General features: G+C 43.9%; 2 protein-coding genes and 1 long non-coding RNA gene across 5 annotated transcripts in view; 2 read left to right on the top strand and 1 right to left on the bottom strand.

Annotated features, from left to right (window-relative positions):
• Positions 1-3266: 3266 nt before the first annotated feature.
• Positions 3267-17362, top strand: LOC129810600 (uncharacterized PE-PGRS family protein PE_PGRS54-like). The gene is made up of 2 exons (XM_055861284.1): positions 3267-8895; positions 14090-17362. The coding sequence occupies exon 1, from the start codon at positions 4624-4626 to the stop codon at positions 5617-5619; it is 996 nt and encodes a 331-aa protein (XP_055717259.1). The 5' UTR covers positions 3267-4623; the 3' UTR covers positions 5620-8895; positions 14090-17362.
• Positions 15278-19693, bottom strand: LOC129810603 (uncharacterized). Its single transcript, XR_008752752.1, has 2 exons — positions 19519-19693; positions 15278-15702 (listed from the first exon to the last, which is right to left on the bottom strand). It is a non-coding gene; the product is annotated as an uncharacterized LOC129810603 (long non-coding RNA).
• The window catches only part of fxr1 (FMR1 autosomal homolog 1), a 53728-nt gene continuing 52392 nt past the window's right edge, over positions 19012-20347 (top strand). For 2 of the 3 annotated variants that reach the window (XM_055861282.1, XM_055861280.1), the window contains exon 1: positions 19013-19168. The gene's annotated coding sequence lies outside the window, so the exon portion shown is untranslated. Of the gene's footprint in view, positions 19169-20347 lie in introns of all 3 variants that reach the window. The other variant, XM_055861281.1, reaches the window with a different exon arrangement.

The raw sequence follows: 20347 nt of genomic DNA, 5'->3' as shown, positions 1-20347 counted from the left end.
GTCTCTTAAGCTACATGTGTTAACGTTGGCTATTTCAATCACTTTTCTGAGATGCTTGCTTGTTTTTACTGCTTTACTGGGAAGCTTAGCAGAATTAGATATTCTCATGTTATGTACGTTAGTCCAGGGTGAGCTGCAGACAGTGGACTTCCTACTAGGGCACACTGCCTCAGTGCTAACAGCATAAATCTGGTTCATAGGCACATGATTGCTGCATACAATAACTGTAGCATCAGCAGAGACGTTCAGGGCAGTTAGAGGGACATACAATTATCTCACTTCCATTGTGTCTACCAACGCTCCTGGTATAATGTACATTTGCTAAAGCATTATGACAACTCAGCAACACAATGGTAGAGATAAACTGAGCTGGGATTGGTTCATTTATAAGTCATTGTCTCAATGCAGCCTGTGAAAGGATCCCATCCTCCTTATTTAAAAAACGTGTTTTGTTTCCAAAAGGTATCGAAATCGTCAACAAAAGTTACATCCATTGAGCTGCAATAATCACACAGCCAGTTGTGAAGAGAAAGAATCCTGTTAACTTCACTAGGGTAGGGGGCAGCATTCGGAATTTTGGATGAAATACATGCCCGAATTAAACTGCCTGCTTCTCGGGCCAAGAAGATATGATATTCATATAACTGGTAGATTTGGATAGAAAATACTCGAAAGTTTCCAAAACTGTTAAAATAGTGTCTGTGAGTATAACAGAACTGATTTGGCAGGCGAAAAGCTGAGAAAAATCCATTCACGAAGTAGTTTTTGGGGGGGTTTTGTAGTTTTCTATTCAATGCCATTACAGAATCCATTGACTTAGGACTCAAATTGCAGTTCCTATGCCTTCCACTAGATGTCAACAGTCTTTAGAAATAGTTTCATGCTTGTATTCTGAAAAATGAGGGAATAAGAGCATTCGGGAATGACTAGACGCTAAAGTGTTGCAGAGCTTTTTCATGCGCGCGACAGAAGATAGCAATTCTTGTTTACATTTTAAATTGACAACGTTATTGTCCGGTTGAAATATTATCGCTTATTTAGGCTAAAAACAACCTGATGATTGAATATAAACATCGTTTGACATGTTTCTATGAACTTTACGGATACAATTTGGATTTGTTCCTTCCTGTTTTGACTGCGTTTGAGCCTGTGGATTACTGAAGAAAACGCGTGAACAAAACTGAGGTTTTTGTATATAAAGAGACTTTATCGAACAAAATAAACATTTATTGAGTAAATGAATGTCTGCTGAGTGCAACCATATGAAGATCATCAAAGGTAAGGGATTAATTTTATCTCTATTTCTGACTCTGACTCTGTTCTACTTGGCTGGTTACTGTTTGTAATGAATTGTCTAGTGGGCTATGTTCTCAAATAATCGCAAGGTATGCTTTCGCCGTAAAGCATTTTTTAAATCTGACGCCGTGGTTGGGTTCACAAAAAGTTCATCTTTAAACCTATGTAAAATATGTTTTGTTTTCTGAATTTTTATAATGAGTATTTCTGTATTTGAATTTGGCGCTCAGCAGTTTCACTGGCTGTTGAAGAGGTGGGACGCTAACGTCCCACATACCCAAGAGAGGTTAAAGCGTTCAATGCCACGATTCAGAGAGGGCACAGGGCCAGATATTATGGTTATTTTATTAGTGTCTTGCAGAGAGTCAATCAGCTCATTATCGGAGGGATTTTCAGGCTGAACTGATGGGGAATCCATTTCGACAACAGCTGAGAAGTGATACGATACCATCGTTTTTTCCCATCACAACAAAATGGAAGATTCTTGATTAGAAGTAATGTTAGCTAGGATGCTAGCCTAGCTGGACAAGGTAAGTTAGCTAGCTAACTTTACAGTCCTGTATTGAATTCTGAAAGCCATCAGATAAATCACATTGCTAGCTAGCTTCTGGATACACACTGTCAATCAATTTTGCCTATGCCTTGGAAGTCACTGCTCGACTGGTACCTTCAGCAGAGTAAACATGTTTGTTTGTTCTGTATTTGACTAACATTACCTAACACATGCTAGCTAACATTATGCTTGTCTAATAACCAATTTCTGTGTTGTATTTATGTGCTTTTCTAATAACTAATTTCTGTGTTCATGCAAGTGACTGATTGAACAAATCCTCACTATCAGTATCTGCAATTTGGCAGTATGCCCAGAACCTTGTTTTGAGAAAGGGATATGTCAGTTTCAAGGTCTCATCTTAGAGAGAAGAAGACTTGTGAGGTATTGGTCTGTCACATGCATCACCCAGTATTGGTCGGTCACATGAATTAAGCAAACGTTAATGATTAATTTATTATGAATGATGAATAAGCTAAATCATGCAAATATAACTTGTCTCTATATAAGAGAACTAACGGGACTGCCCTGGCGGAGCTCCTGGTCGACATGTTTATTTTGTGCATTGAGTTAGTTGGAACCTCTCCAGCGTGTTGATAATAAAAAATGATAAAATGTATATATATATATATATATATATATATATTTTTTTTTATCCCCTTTTCTCCCCAATTTTCGTGGTATCCAATCGCTAGTAATTACTATCTTGTCTCATCGCTACAACTCCCGTACGGGCTCGGGAGAGACGAAGGTCGAAAGTCATGCGTCCTCCGAAGCACAACCCAACCAAGCCGCACTGCTTCTTTTAACACAGCGCGCCTCCAACCCGGAAGCCAGCCGCACCAATGCGTCGGAGGAAACACCGTGCACCTGGCCCCCTTGGTTAGCACGCACTGCGCCCAGCCCGCCACAGGAGTCGCTGGAGCGCGATGAGACAAGGAAATCCCTACCGGCCAAACCCTCCCTTACCCGGACGACGCTAGCCCAATTGTGCGTCGCCCCACGGACCTCCCGGTCGCGGCCGGCTGCGACAGAGCCTGGGGGCGAACCCAGAGACTCTGGTGGCGCAGTTAGCACTGCGATGCAGTGCTCTAGACCACTGCGCCACCCGGGAGGCCCAAAAAATGATTAATTTAAGGTTGACTTTTAGTGTCCCTGTGTAGAATTTCCACAACAATTTGGCATCAACGTACAGGATGATTGATTCTGCATGCAAAGCTTTCAAGTGGGGGTCTGCGAGGAAAACTGGTACCGCTTTTTACTTAACCTTTATTTTACTAGGCTATTTATGAAGCGTGAGGGAAATTCCTGTCTGACCAAAAGAGACAAGACCCGCCCCAGACCCTTACTGTGAGCTGCCCAGGAGGAGACATCATCCGCGAACAATTGAGGGACACAGCAATTGATTTCAGTAAGTCAATTGAAATGAATTTGTATAAAATAAAAAGTAATAGTAAAACCAATAAAACTAAACATAAAAATGGAGTAGACATGAATAACTTAAGATTTACAATATTATATAGGGATTCTGTATGGAGATATGAAAGGAGAAAGTACTATTCCCAAATATGCTATTAAATAGAACACTAGAGTGAATATTTAAACGCCTGTATGAGTAGAACACTGGTGTAAAGGAGGAATGTGTGATGTAACACAAATGTATAATGGGTTACTAGAGATAAAGTAACATAATATTGAGTATAATGGGTTACTAGAGATATGATGAAGTAACATATATTTTTTTATTAATATACAACATGTACACTCACACATAGAAGTACGTAAGTGGTGTAAAAAGTGATTTAAGAAATGTTGAGTGGTCCCTTTATGGATAATGTTACGGCGTTCCTCTCTCTCTTCATAAGAAGAGGAGGAGTATTGATTGAACCAAGGCGCAGCGAAGTTTGAACACATATTTATTAACGAAAAAACACGAACTTGAATAAACTAACAAAACAACAAAACGGTGAAGACAGACCTAGACGACGAACTTACATGAAACAAGAAGAACGCACGAATAGGAAACAGACTACATAAACCGAACAAACCGTATACAGTTCCGTATGGTGCAAACATAACACAAACACGGAAGACAATCACCCACAAACAAACAGTGAGAACACCCTACCTAAATATGACTCTTAATTAGAGGAGAACGCAAAACACCTGCCTCTAATTAAGAGCCATACCAGGCAACCAAAACCAACATAGAAACAGATAACATAGACTGCCCACCCAAAACACATGCCCTGACCTAAACACATACAAAAACAACATAAAACAGGTCAGGACCGTTACAGAACCCCCCCCCTCAAGGTGCGAACGCCGGGCGCACCAGCACAAAGTCCAGGGGAGGGTCTGGGTGGGCAGTTGACCACGGTGGTGGCTCCGGCTCTGGACGCTGTCCCCACACCACCATAGTCACTCCCCGTTTCTGTCTTCCCCTCCCAATGACCACCCTAAAACTCACATCCCCTAAATAAACGGCCAGCACCAGGAGAAGGGGCAGCACCGGGACAAGGGGCAGCACCGGGACAAGGGGCAGCACCGGGACAAAGGGCAGCACCGGGACAAGGGGCAGCACCGGGACAAAGGGCAGCACCGGGACAAAGGGCAGCACCAGGATAAAGACCAGCACCGGGATAAGGGGCAGCACCGGGACAAGGGGCAACACCGGGACAAGGGGCAACACCGGGACAAGGGGCAACACCGGGACAAGGGGCAGGTCCCGGCTGAAATACTCTGGCAGATCCTGGCTGAGGGACTCTGGCAGGTCTATGCAGGCTGACGGCTCTCGACGCTCATGGCAGGCTGACGGCTCTCGACGCTCATGGCAGGCTGACGGCTCTCGACGCTCATGGCAGGCTGACGGCTCTCGACGCTCATGGCAGGCTGACGGCTCTCGACGCTCATGGCGGGCTGACGGCTCTCGACGCTCATGGCTCTCTGACGGCTCTGGCTGCTCATGGCTCGCTGGCGGCTCTGGCAGATCCTGTCTGGTTGGCGGTTCTGGCAGATCCTGTCTGGTTGGCGGCTCTGGCAGATCCTGTCTGGTTGGCGGCTCTGGCAGATCCTGTCTGGTTGGCGGCTCTGGCAGATCCTGTCTGGCGGGCGGCTCTAGCGGCTCCTGTCTGGCGGACGGCTCTAGCGGCTCCTGTCTGGCGGACGGCTCTGTAGGCTCATGGCAGACGGGCGGCTTTGCAGGCTCATGGCAGACGGGCGGCTTTGCAGGCTCATGGCAGACGGATGGCTCAGACGGCGCTGGGGAGACGGATGGCTCAGATGGCGCTGGGGAGACGGATGGCTCAGATGGCGCTGGGGAGACGGATGGCTCTGGCCGGATACGGCGCACTGTAGACCTGGTGCGTGGTGCCGGAACTGGAGGCACCGGGCTAAGGATAAGCACCTTCCTACTAGTGCGGGGAGCAGGAACAGGGTACACTGTATTCTCAAAGCCTACTCTATACCTGATGCGAGGTACCGGCACTGGTGACACCGGGCTGAGGACAAGCACATCAGGATTAGTAGGGGGAGAAGATACAGTGTGTTCAGGGCTCTGGAGACGCACAGGAGACTTTGTGCGTGGTGCCGGAACTGGAGGCACCGAACTGGATACACGCACTACAGAGAGAGTGCGTGGAGGAGGAACTGGGCTCAGGAGACGCACTGGTAGCCTAGTGCGTAGTGTAGGCACTGTAGGTACTAGGCTGGGGCGGGGAGGTGGCGCCGGAAATACCGGACCGTGGAGGCGTACTGGCACTCTTGAGCATTGAGCCTGCCCAACCTTACCTGGTTGAATGCTCCCAGTCACCCGACCAGTGCGGGGAGGTGGAATAACCCGCACCGGCCTATGTAGGCGAACCGGGGAAACCATGCGTAAGGCAGGTGCCATGTATGCCGGCCCGAGGAGACGCACTTGAGACCAGACGCGTTGAGCCGGCCTCATGACACCTGGCTCAATACCCAATCTAGCCCTACCAGTGCGGGGAGGTGGAATAACCCGCACTGGGCTATGCACTCGTACAGGAGACACCGTGCGCTCTACTGCGTAACACGGCGCCTGCCCGTACTCCCGCTCTCCACGGTAAGCCTGGGAAGTGGGCGCAGGTCTCCTACCTGCCCTAGGCCCACTACCTCTTAGCCCCCCCCCCAAGAAATTTTTGGGTGTTACTTACGGGCTTTTTGGGCTTCCGTGCCAGACGCGTTCCCTCATAGCTCCGGTTCCTCTCTCCGGTAGCCTCTGCTCTCCTCAGTGCCTCCAGCTGTTCCCATGGGAGGTGATCCCTACCAGCCAGGATCTCCTCCCATGTGTAGCAACCCTTTCCGTCCAATATATCGTCCCATGTCCATGCTCCTTCTTTTCCTGTCCCTTACTCCATTTACTCCGCTGCTTGGCTCTGGAATGGTGGGTGAATCTGTTACGGCGTTCCTCTCTCTCTTCATAAGAAGAGGAGGAGTATTGATTGAACCAAGGCGCAGCGAAGTTTGAACACATATTTATTAACGAAAAAACACGAACTTGAATAAACTAACAAAACAACAAAACGGTGAAGACAGACCTAGACGACGAACTTACATGAAACAAGAAGAACGCACGAATAGGAAACAGACTACATAAACCGAACAAACCGTATACAGTTCCGTATGGTGCAAACATAACACAAACACGGAAGACAATCACCCACAAACAAACAGTGAGAACACCCTACCTAAATATGACTCTTAATTAGAGGAGAACGCAAAACACCTGCCTCTAATTAAGAGCCATACCAGGCAACCAAAACCAACATAGAAACAGATAACATAGACTGCCCACCCAAAACACATGCCCTGACCTAAACACATACAAAAACAACATAAAACAGGTCAGGACCGTTACAGATAATTTCATGAAGATTATAGCATTGTACGGGACTTGACTAACCCCCAACCAATAAAACTACATACACTTTCCTCCACCATAGTAATATATTTTGAAATACATTGCCTTCGGAAAGTATTCAAACCCCTTGATTTTTCCCACATTTTGTTATGTTACAGCTTTATTCTTTTTTTTCTCAATCTACACACAACACCCCATAACGACAAAGCAAAAACAGGATATTCCAATTTTTTTGCTAATTTATTCAAAATAAAAAACTGAAATAACATGTAAATAACTATTCAGACCATTTACTCAGTACTCTGTTGAAGCACCTTTGGCAGCTATTACAGCCTCGATTCTTCTTGGGTATGACGCTACAAGCTTGACACACCTGTATTTGGAGAGTTTCTCCCATTCTTTTCTGCAGATCCTCTCAAGCTCTGTCAGGTTGGATGGGGAGCGTTGCTGCACAGCTATGTTCAGGTCTCTCCAGAGATGTTCGATCGGGTTTAAGTCCGGGCTCTGGCTGGGCCACTCAAGGACATTCAGAGACTTGTCCCAAAGCCACTCCTGCGTTGTTTTGGCTGTGTGCTTATGCTCGTTGTCCTGTTGGAAGGTGAACCTTCGCACAAGTCTGAGGTCCTGGGCACTCTTGAGCAGGTTTTCATCAAGGAGCTCTCTGTACTTTGCTCCGTTCATATTTGACTTGATCCTGAAATGTCTCCCAGTCCCTGCCGCTGAAAAACATCCCCACAGTATTATTCTGCCACCACCACAATTCACCATAGGGATCGTGCCAGGTTTCCTCCAGAAGTGACACTTGACATTCAGGCCAAAGTTCAAACTTGGTTTCATCAGACCAGAGAATCTTGTTTCTCATGGTTTAAGAGTATTTCGGTTCCTTTTGATAAGTGTGAAGTAACAAAGTGAATGGTAATTGGCTTTCAGATTTGTCTCGCTTCAATAACAAATCTCACCAGATTGGGTCTGCTGGATGGCTGGGATTTCTCCTTAACTTCTTTCAGCTAGGGGGCAGAATTTTTATGTTTGGAAAAATAACGTTCCCAAGGTAAACAGACTATTTCTCAGATCCAGATGCTAGAATATGCATATAACTGACAGATTAGGATAGAAAACACTCTAAAGTTTCCAAAACTGTCAAAATATTGTCTGTGAGTATAACAGAACTGATTTTGCAGGCGAAAACCTGAGGAAATCCAAACCGGAAGTGCCTTTTATTTGGAAAAATCCCTGTTCCGTTGCCTGCCCCTCCTCCATTTAAAGGGGTATCAACCAGATTCCTTTTCCAATGGCTTCCTCAGGCTGTGACCAGGCTTTAGACATAGTTTCAAGCTTTTATTTTGAAAAATGAGCGAGATTTTTCAAAACGAGTCAGGTGTCCTTTGATTAGTTCCTGTGTGCGAGAGATGTAGCTCTCCATTTTCTTTCTCTGTTGTAATATTTGTGTTGTGGAGAAATTGTGTTGTGGAGAAATGACCAGGCAGTTAGTTTTCGTTTAGTCAAAACCTCTCGTGCTCTACAGTTTTTCCCGGGCACACTCGTGCGCATGTGCATTTCCTATTAGGTGAGGTAACGTACACTGTCGTAATACATCACTGCTTAGTAACAGCATAGTAACTAATATAAACAGATGTAGATCCCAGATACTACACTCCTCCCCCATAGTGTTTAACTCCCAGAGAACAAGGTAAATATGTTACGGAACTACTAATGCAATATCTGAACAATGCATTCTTAACATTTTTCAACTACTGGGTTGAAGCAGACCTTTCAGAGCCCAGCACAAATCCAGGGGATTATTCTGCCCCGAAGATGGAGTTTGTGTCCTAATAACTAACCCAGGTAATGTCCGTTTTCTTTCCTTTTATCTAGGAAATATTAAAGTGTTTGTTTGTTTTACTGTCTGTTACCTTAAACAGCTCAACTCACAGGTCAAGCTTTTGAGGTGCCCTTCGCTGTCGAATAGGATATCTCCGCTCCTCCTGGGCTTCCGGTAGTGGGCCAGGTTCGGGTGGAAGGTCAGGATCTGTCTCTCCCGTACGTCCACAGTCAGGAGAATAGTCCTGGGGGTCGTTAATGTTCTCTCGGCGTGTCTCTCTGGGGCGTTGGACCGTAGCAGATGATCCACATGAACGTTGACCTGGTGATGACCAATTTGGACTTGGTAAGTCAAAGGTCCTTTGCGTTGCAAGATCACACCTGAGTTCCACAGGCTCTTGGGGTGTCTGAAATCACGTACCATCACCCTCTCTCCCTCTTTGAATTCTCTGACAGTCTTTGAGTGTCTGTCATGAGCTTTCTTCTGCTGTAGCTGGTGCTTTGCCACAGTGCTTGACAAGTCTGGGTTCAACAATGTCAGGCGGGTACGTGGTTGGCGTCTCAGAAACAGTTCAGCTGGTGTACATTCCGTTACTGTGTGTGGTGTGTTACGGTAAGTAAACAGGAACCGGGGAAGCCTTTGGTGGGTGGGCACAGACTGAACCTCGAGTCTAGTCCAGGCCTTCTTAAAGGTTTGCACGGCTCTCTCCGCTGCTCCGTTTGATGCCGGATGGTAAGGTGGTGACCGGATGTGCCTTACCCCATTGTTCTTGAGAAACATTTCAAAATCGTTTGACGTGAAAGGAGGGCCATTGTCCGATACGAGCTCCTTGACTAGTCCAAAGGATGCGAAAAGGTGTCTGAGAAGATTGATGGTCTTCTCAGCTGTGGTCAGTTGAGTAGGGAACACTTCCATCCACTTGGAATGGACATCGACGACAACAAGGAAATGTTGCTTGTCAATCTCGGCGTAATCCACATGGATGCGTTCCCAAGGTGTCGCAGCCCAGGACCATGGATGAAGAGGTGCAGCAGCAGGCTTGTTGCGAACAGCTTCACAAGGTGAGCAGTGGCCTACATGCTGTTGAATGTCCTGATCCAGTCCAGGCCACCACAGATAACTGCGAGCGAGTGCTTTCATTCGAGTGATCCCTGGATGTCCCTCATGCAGGTCAGATAGCAGTCTCCTCTGGAATTTTTGAGGTACCACCACCCTTGATCCCCACAGAACACATCCTTGATCAGTGGACAACTGGTCTTTCTTGTCGATGAATGGACGAAGGTTATCGTCATTTACGAAGTTTAGCCAACCTCCTAATGTTAAGTCCAAGACTTTGGAAAGCACTGGATCTTTCCTTGTTTCCTCTGCTATGTCTGAAGCAGATATGGGCAGTTCGTCAATGAGAGAGATCTGGAAGACTGCTCTATCATCTTCACTGTCGGAGTCACTATTGCATGGTAGTCTTGATAGTGCATCTGCATTTGCGTGATCACTGGATCGTCTGTACTCAATCTCGTAGTCGTAGGCTAACAATATCAGAGCCCAACATTGCATTCGAAGTGCTGCAAGGGTTGGTATAGCTGATTTTGGTCCAAGGATGGCCAACAGAGGCTTGTGATCTGTCAGCAGTTGGAACTTCCTTCCGTACAGGTATTTGTGAAACCTCTTCACTCCGAATATTATGCTCAGGGCTTCCTTCTCAATTTGAGCATACTTTTTCTCACTTGGTGACAGAGTCCGTGATGCAAATGCAATAGGGTGTTCTTCACCTGACGATAGAACATGTGAGATGACGGCTACTCCGTATGGAGATGCATCACACGCGAGTCTCAGCTTCATCTCTGTGTTGTAGTGGGCAAGCCACTTGCTCTTTAGCAGACGCTGTTTGCAAGTCTTGAATGCTTCTTCGCATTGTGGGGACCAATTCCACTTTGTATCGGCCTGCAGCAGTTGGTGAAGCGGATGCAACAATGTGGACAAGTTTGCTACAAACTTTCCGTAATAGTTCAGGAGCCCCAAAAATGACCTCAGCTCTGAGATATTTGTGGGTGCTGGTGCGTTTACGATTGCTTCCACCTTGCTGTTGGTTGGGTGCAGGCCTTGTGCATCAATCTTGTATCCGAGATACTCCACTGAGTCCTGGAGAAACTCACACTTGCTGTGTTTCATTCTCACTCCGTATTTCTCCAGTCTTGACATCACTTTGTCCAGCACTACAAGGTGCTCTCCAATGGTTGGTGCTGACACGAGGATGTCGTCCATGAAGCACACAACGTTGTCTATACCGTCCAAGATCTGATCCATTGTGTGTTGGAATATCGCTGGAGCTGTCGAGATTCCATAGGCCAAGCGATTGAATCTGAATAGCCCCTTGTGTGTATTGATGGTCAGATACTGTTCTGACTCCGGATCCAGCTTCAGTTGCTGATAAGCGAATGCCAGGTCCAGCTTACTGAAAACCTTCCCACCAGCTAGAGTGGCAAACAGATCTTCAGCGTTTGGTAGTGGATATTCCTCTGGTAGTATGCAGCGAATTACTGTGACCTTGTAGTCACCGCACATTCTGACGGTCTTGTCTTTCTTTGGGACTACAACAATCGGAGCGGCCCAGTCGCTCCTCGCTCCTCGCTACTTTCGTGATTATGTTATTCTTCTGTAGGCGGTCCAGTTCCTTCTCTACTGCTTCCTTAAGAGCATAGGGAACTGGGCGTGGTTTGTGAAAGATGGGCTTGGTTCCTTCTTGCACTCTGACTTTTGCTGTGAAGTCTTGTATTTCGCCGTAGCCATCTTTGAAAAGTTCTTTGTGCTTCTCCAGCATGTTAGTGAGTGTAGCCTGACTCACTGGTTTGTCCTTTCTCAGACTGAAGATTTCTCCCCAGTTCAACTTGATCTTTTGTAGCCAGTTTCTGCCTAGCAAGGCTGATTTTTCTCCACAATGACAAGCGGTAGCGACCACTCCTTTCCCTCATACCGGACTGGTACCTGGATCTGCCCTAACACAGGAATAGTGTCACCAGTGTATGAAGAAAGGCGGATGGACGCTGGCTGAAGAGGGCACTCTTTCAGTTTTTCTTTGTAGAGTCTCTCTGGAACCAGAGATACAGACGCTCCGGTGTCCAGCTGCATTTTTACCGGTTTTCCCGCTAACTTCATGTTGAGATATATTCCATCTTTTTGTTGTTGAGCTGTGTACACTGTGGACAGTTCCGATACTGTTTCAGTAGTACCTTCCTCTTCTTGTGCTGCGTCTGACACTTTGTGCGCTCTTGCTGTGCGTTTTGAGGCTTTACACACTTTCTGTAAATGTCCAACCTTTCCACAATTGTGGCACTTTACATTTTGGAATGGACATTCACTGTGCTGATGATTATCTCCCCCACATCTGTAGCAACTTGGCTTAGACCTTTGAGATGTGGGCTGCTTTGTTCTTGTGTAACCTTGAGGACGGGACTGAGAAAAGTGTGACTTTTGTGAGCCTTTTTCACCACGTGCATCACTGACCTTGTGAACACCTTTCTGACGTTCTGCATATCCCGATAGCTCAATAGTATCCCTGTGGGCAAGCTCGAGTCCAAGTGCGATATCACAGGCTTTCCGAAAGGTCAGGTCCTTCTCTGACAGAAGCCTTCTGTGATATGTTTCACCTGTGAGACCACATACAAACTTGTCTCGAAGAGCATCATCAAGAAATTGTGCAAACACACATGTACTTGCCAGCCTTTTCAAAGCAAGGAAGTAGTCAGCCACGGTTTCCCCTTGACTCTGGTGACGTTGGTAAAAATCTGAAACGTTCTGCAATGAGAATTGGCTTAGGCTTGAAATGCTTTGAAAGAGTTTCAGTCAGTTCTGCATAGTTCAACTCCACTGCTTTTATTGGTTCAATGAGACCTTTCAGCAATCCATACTCAGTTGGACCCAAAACAATGAGAAATACATCTGCTTTCTTTTCATCCTTGATTTCATTTGTAGCCAGCCAACGCTCAAAACGCTCCAAATAGGAACCAAAATCCTCTTTTGTAGCCTCAAACTCTGGTACTCGACCAATGGTTGCCATTTTCACAGTTAATTGTTCAGTTTCCTTATATTCCTTAATTGTCCTCTAATTCTTCACTCCAGAAGTTTCTGCAATTACTTAGTTCACTGCACTCATTTGTAATAATGTACACACCGTGTTACGTTCCTTCTTCCTTTTTTTTCTTTCTTGATAATATTTCTCCACTGAGATCGCCTAATTTCAATGGGTTCAATGACAAAAAAATGTATTTAACCACCAGAGGGCAGTGTCGCTATTCTGGACTCCAATAGTCTTGCTACTTGGCAGCTCCTGAACACTGTACCTGCTAGCAGTGCTTAGCCTTTTTTTTACTGGCGAAAGAAAATAAAAAATAACTGACGAATTACGTAATTATTTTGAGTTTCATTACTCACGCAACATTCTTCCCTTCAAGCAATGTCCGTTAAAGAAGTTTAATCACCTCGTCGCCACTGTAATATTTGTGTTGTGGAGAAATGACCAGGCAGGAGACGGGAGTACAGTTAGTTTTCGTTTAGTCAAAACCTCTCGTGCTCTACAGTTTTTCCCGGGCACACTCGTGCGCATGTGCATTTCCTATTAGGTGAGGTAACGTACACTGTCGTAATACATCACTGCTTAGTAACAGCATAGTAACTAATATAAACAGATGTAGATTCCAGATACTACATCTGTAGTATTGAATAGGTTACCGTCCGGTTGAAATATTATCGATTATGTGTTAAAAACAACCTGAGGATTGATTATAAAAAACGTTTGAAATGTTTCTACGAACATTACGGATACTTTTTGGAATTTTCATCTGCCTTTCAGGACCGGAACAATCCTGTGGTTTTCTGAACATAACGCGCAAACCAAATGGCGGTTTTTGGTTATAAAACAAATCTTTATCGAACAAAAATAACATTTATTGTGTAACTGGGAGTCTCGTGAGTGCAAACATCCAAAGATTATCAAAGGTAAGTGATTAATTTTATTGCTTTTCTGACTTTCGTGACCAAGCTAATTTGAGGCTAGCTGTTCTTACTGTTTTGTCTAGTGATTGATAAACTCACAAACGCTTGGATTGCTTTCGCTGTAAAGCATATTTTCAAAATCTGACACGATAGGTGGATTAACAACAAGCTAAGCTGTGTTTTGGTATATTTCACTTGTGATTTCATGATTATAAATATTTTTTATTTGGCGCTCTGCAATTCAGCGGTTGTTTACGAAAATGATCCCGCTAAAGGGATCCGTGCGGCAAGAAGTTAAGGATTAGCCCTCTAACTCCCTGACCCCGTAACTCTGCAGTAAGATCGTCAAGATGATAGGGGAGTATAAGCCAATGTGGAGAAGGGGGAAAATTTGTTTAAACTGTGTGTTGTTATTGACATTTGTTCTGGAAATCTGTATTAAGAATATTGGTAGTAGTAATAATTTGTCATACAGTGAATAATTTGAATGGATTTCCTGAATCAGAAATGCCCTAAACTAAACTGTTGTTCTGGTCTGTCCTCTCTCGAGGTTATGGCGAAGGTGACCACAGATGGTATCTAGATGCATGGAAGGGATAATTTGGCCGAGAACAGTGTGAACCTCACCCCCTCTAACCGGCTGAAGTAATGACGTTCACTATGGTCCTTCACCACTTCTACCGTGAGACCTGAGTCCGAGCTAGCAACCTGTACACAGCATCCATTCAAAGCTATCAACTGCCTTTTCTCTGAGTGCGACATGAGTCCACGTGGAGTGAGCATAGAGAGAGATCCCGTCCAAACTTCTCTCATGCTGCTGGTGTACTGGTAGGATATAATGGTCTGTAAAGGACATTATCAAGGGCCATCCACTTTGAACATGAGCCATTTGGAGGACGAACCGAAACACTATCTGAAGAAGAACATGAAGAAACGCCAGAAGAATGAGGGCCGGGAGGGAGGGGGGATGGTCAACCGTGCCCGTAATTAATAGGCTTATCCAAAATTGTTTATTAGTATGAGGTTGATTGTGGTCTGCACACTGCGAAATGTATAGTACTTTAGACTAGTAAGTAATGCATTGAGATACCGATCTGTCATTGACATGCCACTCACGACAAAAGCTCCAGCTGAAATGTCATTGCCAGAATCCATAAATGAAATGTGTAACTGTTTGAAGCGAAGGTCTTAACATTTTACTGCAATGGTTTTACAAGTATAACCCAGAATAATTGTACAACCCCGCCATGTTTTATATTTCAAGTTCACCCTCATTGATCGAGACAGATGGGTGTCCACCCCAAAGTACCACATGTCATGATGACAGACTTGTCTAGATCAATGAGAGAAGACTTGAAAAAGACAAGATGGTGGCATATATATATTGTTGTATTACTTCATGAAGCAGAAAAAGTATTCATTTTTAATAATGGAGCATTTTCTCAATTCAAACTGACCCCCTGCAACTGAACACAGACATTTTATGAGAGTCCTGTTTCCACAAATCAAGGCCGAAGACAGCATCGCTAAGTTTGGTTGAAAATTCTCTGTGCTACACCAAACAGTACATATTCTGTAACCCCCAGTAATGGTTAAATCACATTATCTGGTTTAACAATCTGTAGCTAAGAGAACTGGTGATCAGCAGATGATGGGAGAGGTAGTCATGATGAAATTGCTGTTCCCAAAGAAATATACAGTAAGAAAATACAGTATGATCAGTGAAGTAAAGTTCAGGGATTTTTAAACCTTTATTTAACTAGGCAAGTCAGTTAAGAACAAATTCTTATTTACAATGAAGGCCTGACACAGCCAACGTGCCGCCCTATGGGACTCCCAATCATGGCCGGATGTGATGCAGCCTGGATTCTAACCAGGTACTGCAGTGACGCCTCTTGCACCGAGATGAAGTGTCTTAGAGCACTACGTCACTTTGGAGCCATACTTGTACAGCTGTGGGAGGAGTATTGTCATGATCAAACTGCCATTCAGCTCTTCTTGAGTCATCTTCTGCTTGAAATCCAGCATAATGTCCAATCCATCGAGAGCGATACAGTTCATGGGATACAGCTCTGCTACAATGACACACACAGGCAAAGGAATTCTGTTTCTCTCCATCTAGATTCCACTCCAGGAAGAAGCCCAGGCACCACTCTGTATTGTCTATAAGACAAAAACAAATACATTATACTCCATTGTACAGTGTGTACAACATTTCAACTATGCCAGCATAACATCAACATTAGGGTAGACTAGTTGAACATGCATACATCCGCAAAGGGATTACATTTAGAACTATCTAGCCTAATATAAATAAAAATGGCAAAACCCTCAACCTTTGCACAACAACCAGACCGTGCAAATGTACCCAGGTAAGTAGGCAGACAGTATCTACCTACAGCCATGTCTATCAGACATACTTAGGCAAATATGTTTTATATTAAAACCAGCTTATCGGTTTGAGATTTACAACAGTAAATTGTTGCATTATTGTTTCTCCTCACTGTTAGCTAATGAACTTAGCTAGCTAGCCAATAATTATTTACATTTGTTTGGAATCCTATCTTGCAACATGCCTATAATTTTGTGAGATTGGTTAGGATTATGACCATGGATGCCAACCCTTGTCAATTATGTTACATGGCTAGTTAGTAAAATGATTTACATTGGTGATGTTACATGTTTGCTAACAAGTAGGCAGGCGCCAGACTAACTTGCTAGCCAACTCCTGTCATGACGTGCTAATGTTTTCTGGTAAAACTAGCTTTAGGTGGCTGGTTGTAACGCTGTAGCTTTCTGTTAAGTAGCCATATCTACGACTAAAAAGAGAAGAGGTTTAACAGTCAAGATAATAGATATCTGATTGTAAAACCTCTTCTATTTTGTCATAAATATGGCTATATGTAGTGTGGGGGTTTTATAAGGTTTTTTGACATGCTTAACTAACTATAAGCTAGTAGGGCTTCTTATGCATTAAAGTTTGAATTGCTGACTCTTGTGAACCTGCATTTTCCATTGTTCTCACTTTTACCAGTGCTCAGGGCCTAACCATGAACAAGCAGTCTGAAATGTGTGTGTGTATGAAATATGTGTGTGTATGCAACAAATGTATCAGTAGTGTGGGCGCTGTACTGTGTGGCCGGGACTGTGCTAATCTTAGAGAGACACAGGAGGGGGATGAATCAGGAGACTGCTGAATAGACAATAACAGATAAACTATACACACGAAAAACATGTGAGGTTCTGAGTCATGCACTATAACCCAATACTATAAACGTGATCAGCAACTATATTATATGTGATTGAATACTATAAACGTGATCAGCAACTATATTATATGTGATTGAATACTATAACAAACTGTTTGGGCACCTGGATGTCTGTGTGTGTGTGCTGGAAGTAACGGTTAGCTCAGATAAGGAGCTGGGAAGCTGTAGTTAGCCTTGAGCGAGAACAGTGGACAACATATACAGGTGCAGATATCTCAGACAATGTTATAAAACTGTCTGACCCCAGTCTTTGGGGTGAAGGAGCGTAATCTACACAGCAACAGCGTCGGGACATCATATGCGCTAAGGGGCCAGGACTGGCTTAAGGCGCCAACATCAACGATAGGCTGGGTGAGTCTAAACCACGCCCAGTCTCTACTCTGACAGGCCGGCTCGGAAGTGGGAACTAACCTCTGTCAGAGTATAATATAATATCTTTGTCAGAAACAAATCAGTTCTCTGTCTTATCCTGCGTGATGAAACATTGAACCCGTATATACGGAAATTGTATTTGCCATTTATTAACTTTTGAATTAAACAATTATTTTAACCAAGTTCAGGTGTACTATTGTTCCTATCTCAGTTGAACTTTCGCAACCCTAACAATAGTTGTTAAGCTAGCTAGACTAGCTAATTTAGCCAACTACCTACCTAAATTAGCAAACAGAAAAAGCATTTGATTCCCCCCCATCTTAACACAGTAGTATGTTAGCCAGCAATACAAAATTGGGTTTCAGTAGATCAACTAAAGTTAGGTAGCTGGATTGCAGGAAAAATAACTTAGCTAGCCACCATGTTTGTCTTCTGCCCTCTTCGTACTGGCATCGGCTGTAACTGAGCTTCTAGCTAAATCCAACTTTGTTTCGAATCCTCTTTGCTAGAGCCTGTTGAAACATGCATGGTTGAATGTCACCATGTAGCTAATAGAACATCCAAAATTTGTGTTGATGAGAGGAATCACTTAAAGCCATCCCAGTCTGGTTAGTTCTTTCAGTTTTGCCCAAAGGATTGTGTTAGTGTCCACCTCCCTTTCAAAAAAGCCTGCCTTGGGGAGGGATGGGGCCAGAGCACAAAGCACTGCCACACATGAGTTGTAGTCTTTCAGAGACTGGAAAAAATGTGTCAGTTTGTAAATGTAGCAATTAATCCACATAGGGTGTATCTCCTGGGCAATTATGTAATCTCACTGATTTATAAATGCCTCAGACATGATGAAAACAAGCCCAGATTCCCCCAGGGTGAATTTCTCCTTTTAAATCTCAGCCAGTCACACTTCATATTCAATGTAGGCTATCAGAAGGTAGCTAGCTAACTGCACAGATGCAATGCACACAACACTAAATACTTAATCTAAACTAGCTAACCTGTAGCTGGTGTAAACATTATAATGAAATCACAATGGATTAGTTTCCATTAGACAGTGTAGTGTCCTTAGCAGGCTAGCTATGTTGTGCTAACGTTAACTAGCTAGATAAACATTTGGCTATGGGCTGGCACTGGTAGTATGGGGTTATGGAGAGTGAATTCAATTGTTTCTTCGTCATCTTGCTACTGAGCAAAAAAATAAAAGCAATATGTAAAGTCTTGGTCCCATGTTTAATTTAATGAGCTGAAATGAAAGATCCCTGAAATGTTCCATACTCACAAAAAGCTTATTTTTCCTCACATTTATTTACATCCTTGTCAGTGAGTGTTTCTCCTTTGTCAAGATAATCCATCCACATGACAGGTGTGGCATATCAACAAGCTGATTAAACAGCATGATCATTACACAGGTGCACTTTGTGCTGGGGACAACGTTCCAAAGCCCACAATCAACAGCCTGATCAACTCAATGCGAAGGAGATGCTGCGCTGCATGAGCGCGGCGATACTGACTAGTTTCTGATCCACGCCCCTACTTTTTTTTAAAAGGCATCTTTAACCAACAGATGCATCTCTGTTTTCCCAGTCAAGTGAAATCCATAGATTAGGGCCTAATGAATTTATTTCAATTGACTGATTTCCTTTTATGAACTATAACTCAGTAAAATCTTTGAAATTGTTGCATATTGCGTTTATATTTTCGTCCAGTAACGGATTTCCTTATATAAACTAACTCAGTAAAATCTAACTTTTTCGTTTATATTTTTGTTCAGTTTAGTTTTGACCCCATCCAGTAGGGTGGGGCAATACACAATTGTTGCATGTATTCCGCCGAAAAATCCCACCGAAGAAGAAGTTCCGACATTTTTCTTTAGCACGCTTCTGTCAGACAGCTAACTGCTATTTTAATAATTGGCGTAAATGTAATGTACATCTGCATGGGAATGAACCACCGGGTGTCGAGTACAGCAGCTGCAACGAACGTCGTCAGCTAGCGTAAGAGCCGTATTAACAGTTTCGAAACTTGTCTTTGTCCATGACATATTTACAGCTGGCTAACTTAATTAACTACTGTATGCATGTTCCTCTCGTACGTTGCTGGCTATGCTACATTTTAATAGTATTTGTGATTCTTGGCTAACTACTAGTTAGGCTTTGATCATTACTGTAACATTACACATGTCATTGTTGGATGAAGGCGTCTTCTGTACTGAGGAGTTTTGTTAATAGCCCCGACTGAACATAAACACGCATCGCTTGCGTACGGTACGGTTTTGGAAGCATAAGGACCTTATTTCATATCAGTGAGAAATCATTTTCAAAAACAAAGTTAAATTGATACACACCTTTTATAGGTTAGGGTTCCCACGGCCATATGTCCATGTTACAGCGCTTGTTTACCCAGACGGAATACTGAGTGGTTTATTTTGATGCGATATGAAAGTATAGCGGTGTATGTTTATAGAACCGTACCACAATTGAGAATCGTTTCACGTTTAGCTGGAGTATTTGGCGCCGGAACGGGCAACCAACCTGATTGGTGTCACACTTTTGGCCCAGCCACAGCTAACACACCTGACCCCAATAATTAACATATGATTTTCAGTTTAGAATGCAATTTGTTTAATCGGCTGTGTTTGCTAGGGGGGAAAGTGTGACACCACTCCAGCCCCAGAGGACTGGAGTTGCCCATCCCTGATTTGGCTGTTTTGGCATCCAGAGCCATCTCACCTTTTATTTAAACAGAACATGTCTGGTCCTTGGAATCTATGGAGAAATGCTAGGCTCCTTTAGTCCATTATTTGGCTAGCTGCTACTGTAGCAAGCTATTATGCCATGTTTTTCTTCTGTTACAGGATGTTGTTCATACTAGCTAATCGGGCTGAATTCTGATGCCAATAACTGAAAATGGATAGAGATTTACTGAGGCAGACTTTGTCTCACCATGGACAAAGCCCGTTTACCCATCTCTCATGTGAACAAAGTGAAAATCCAGATTTCAAAGATATTGAACTGGACTTGTCTAAGGCCAGCTATCAAATGTAATTTTAAATGAACAGTACAGTGATTTAGCTAATGGAACACCAAGTTGGCAACACTGTCAATGGCAAATTTCCAGAAAATGTGTACATGATCATTAATATCCATGTTTTACAGAAAATATGAAGGGGAGGA

The sequence above is a fragment of the Salvelinus fontinalis genome, chromosome 14, assembly GCF_029448725.1.
Source record: "Salvelinus fontinalis isolate EN_2023a chromosome 14, ASM2944872v1, whole genome shotgun sequence".
NCBI classification, from domain to species: Eukaryota; Metazoa; Chordata; class Actinopteri; order Salmoniformes; family Salmonidae; genus Salvelinus; species Salvelinus fontinalis.
The sequence above is the reverse complement of the archived record's forward strand: the minus strand, read 5'-3'. Positions and strand labels throughout refer to the sequence as shown.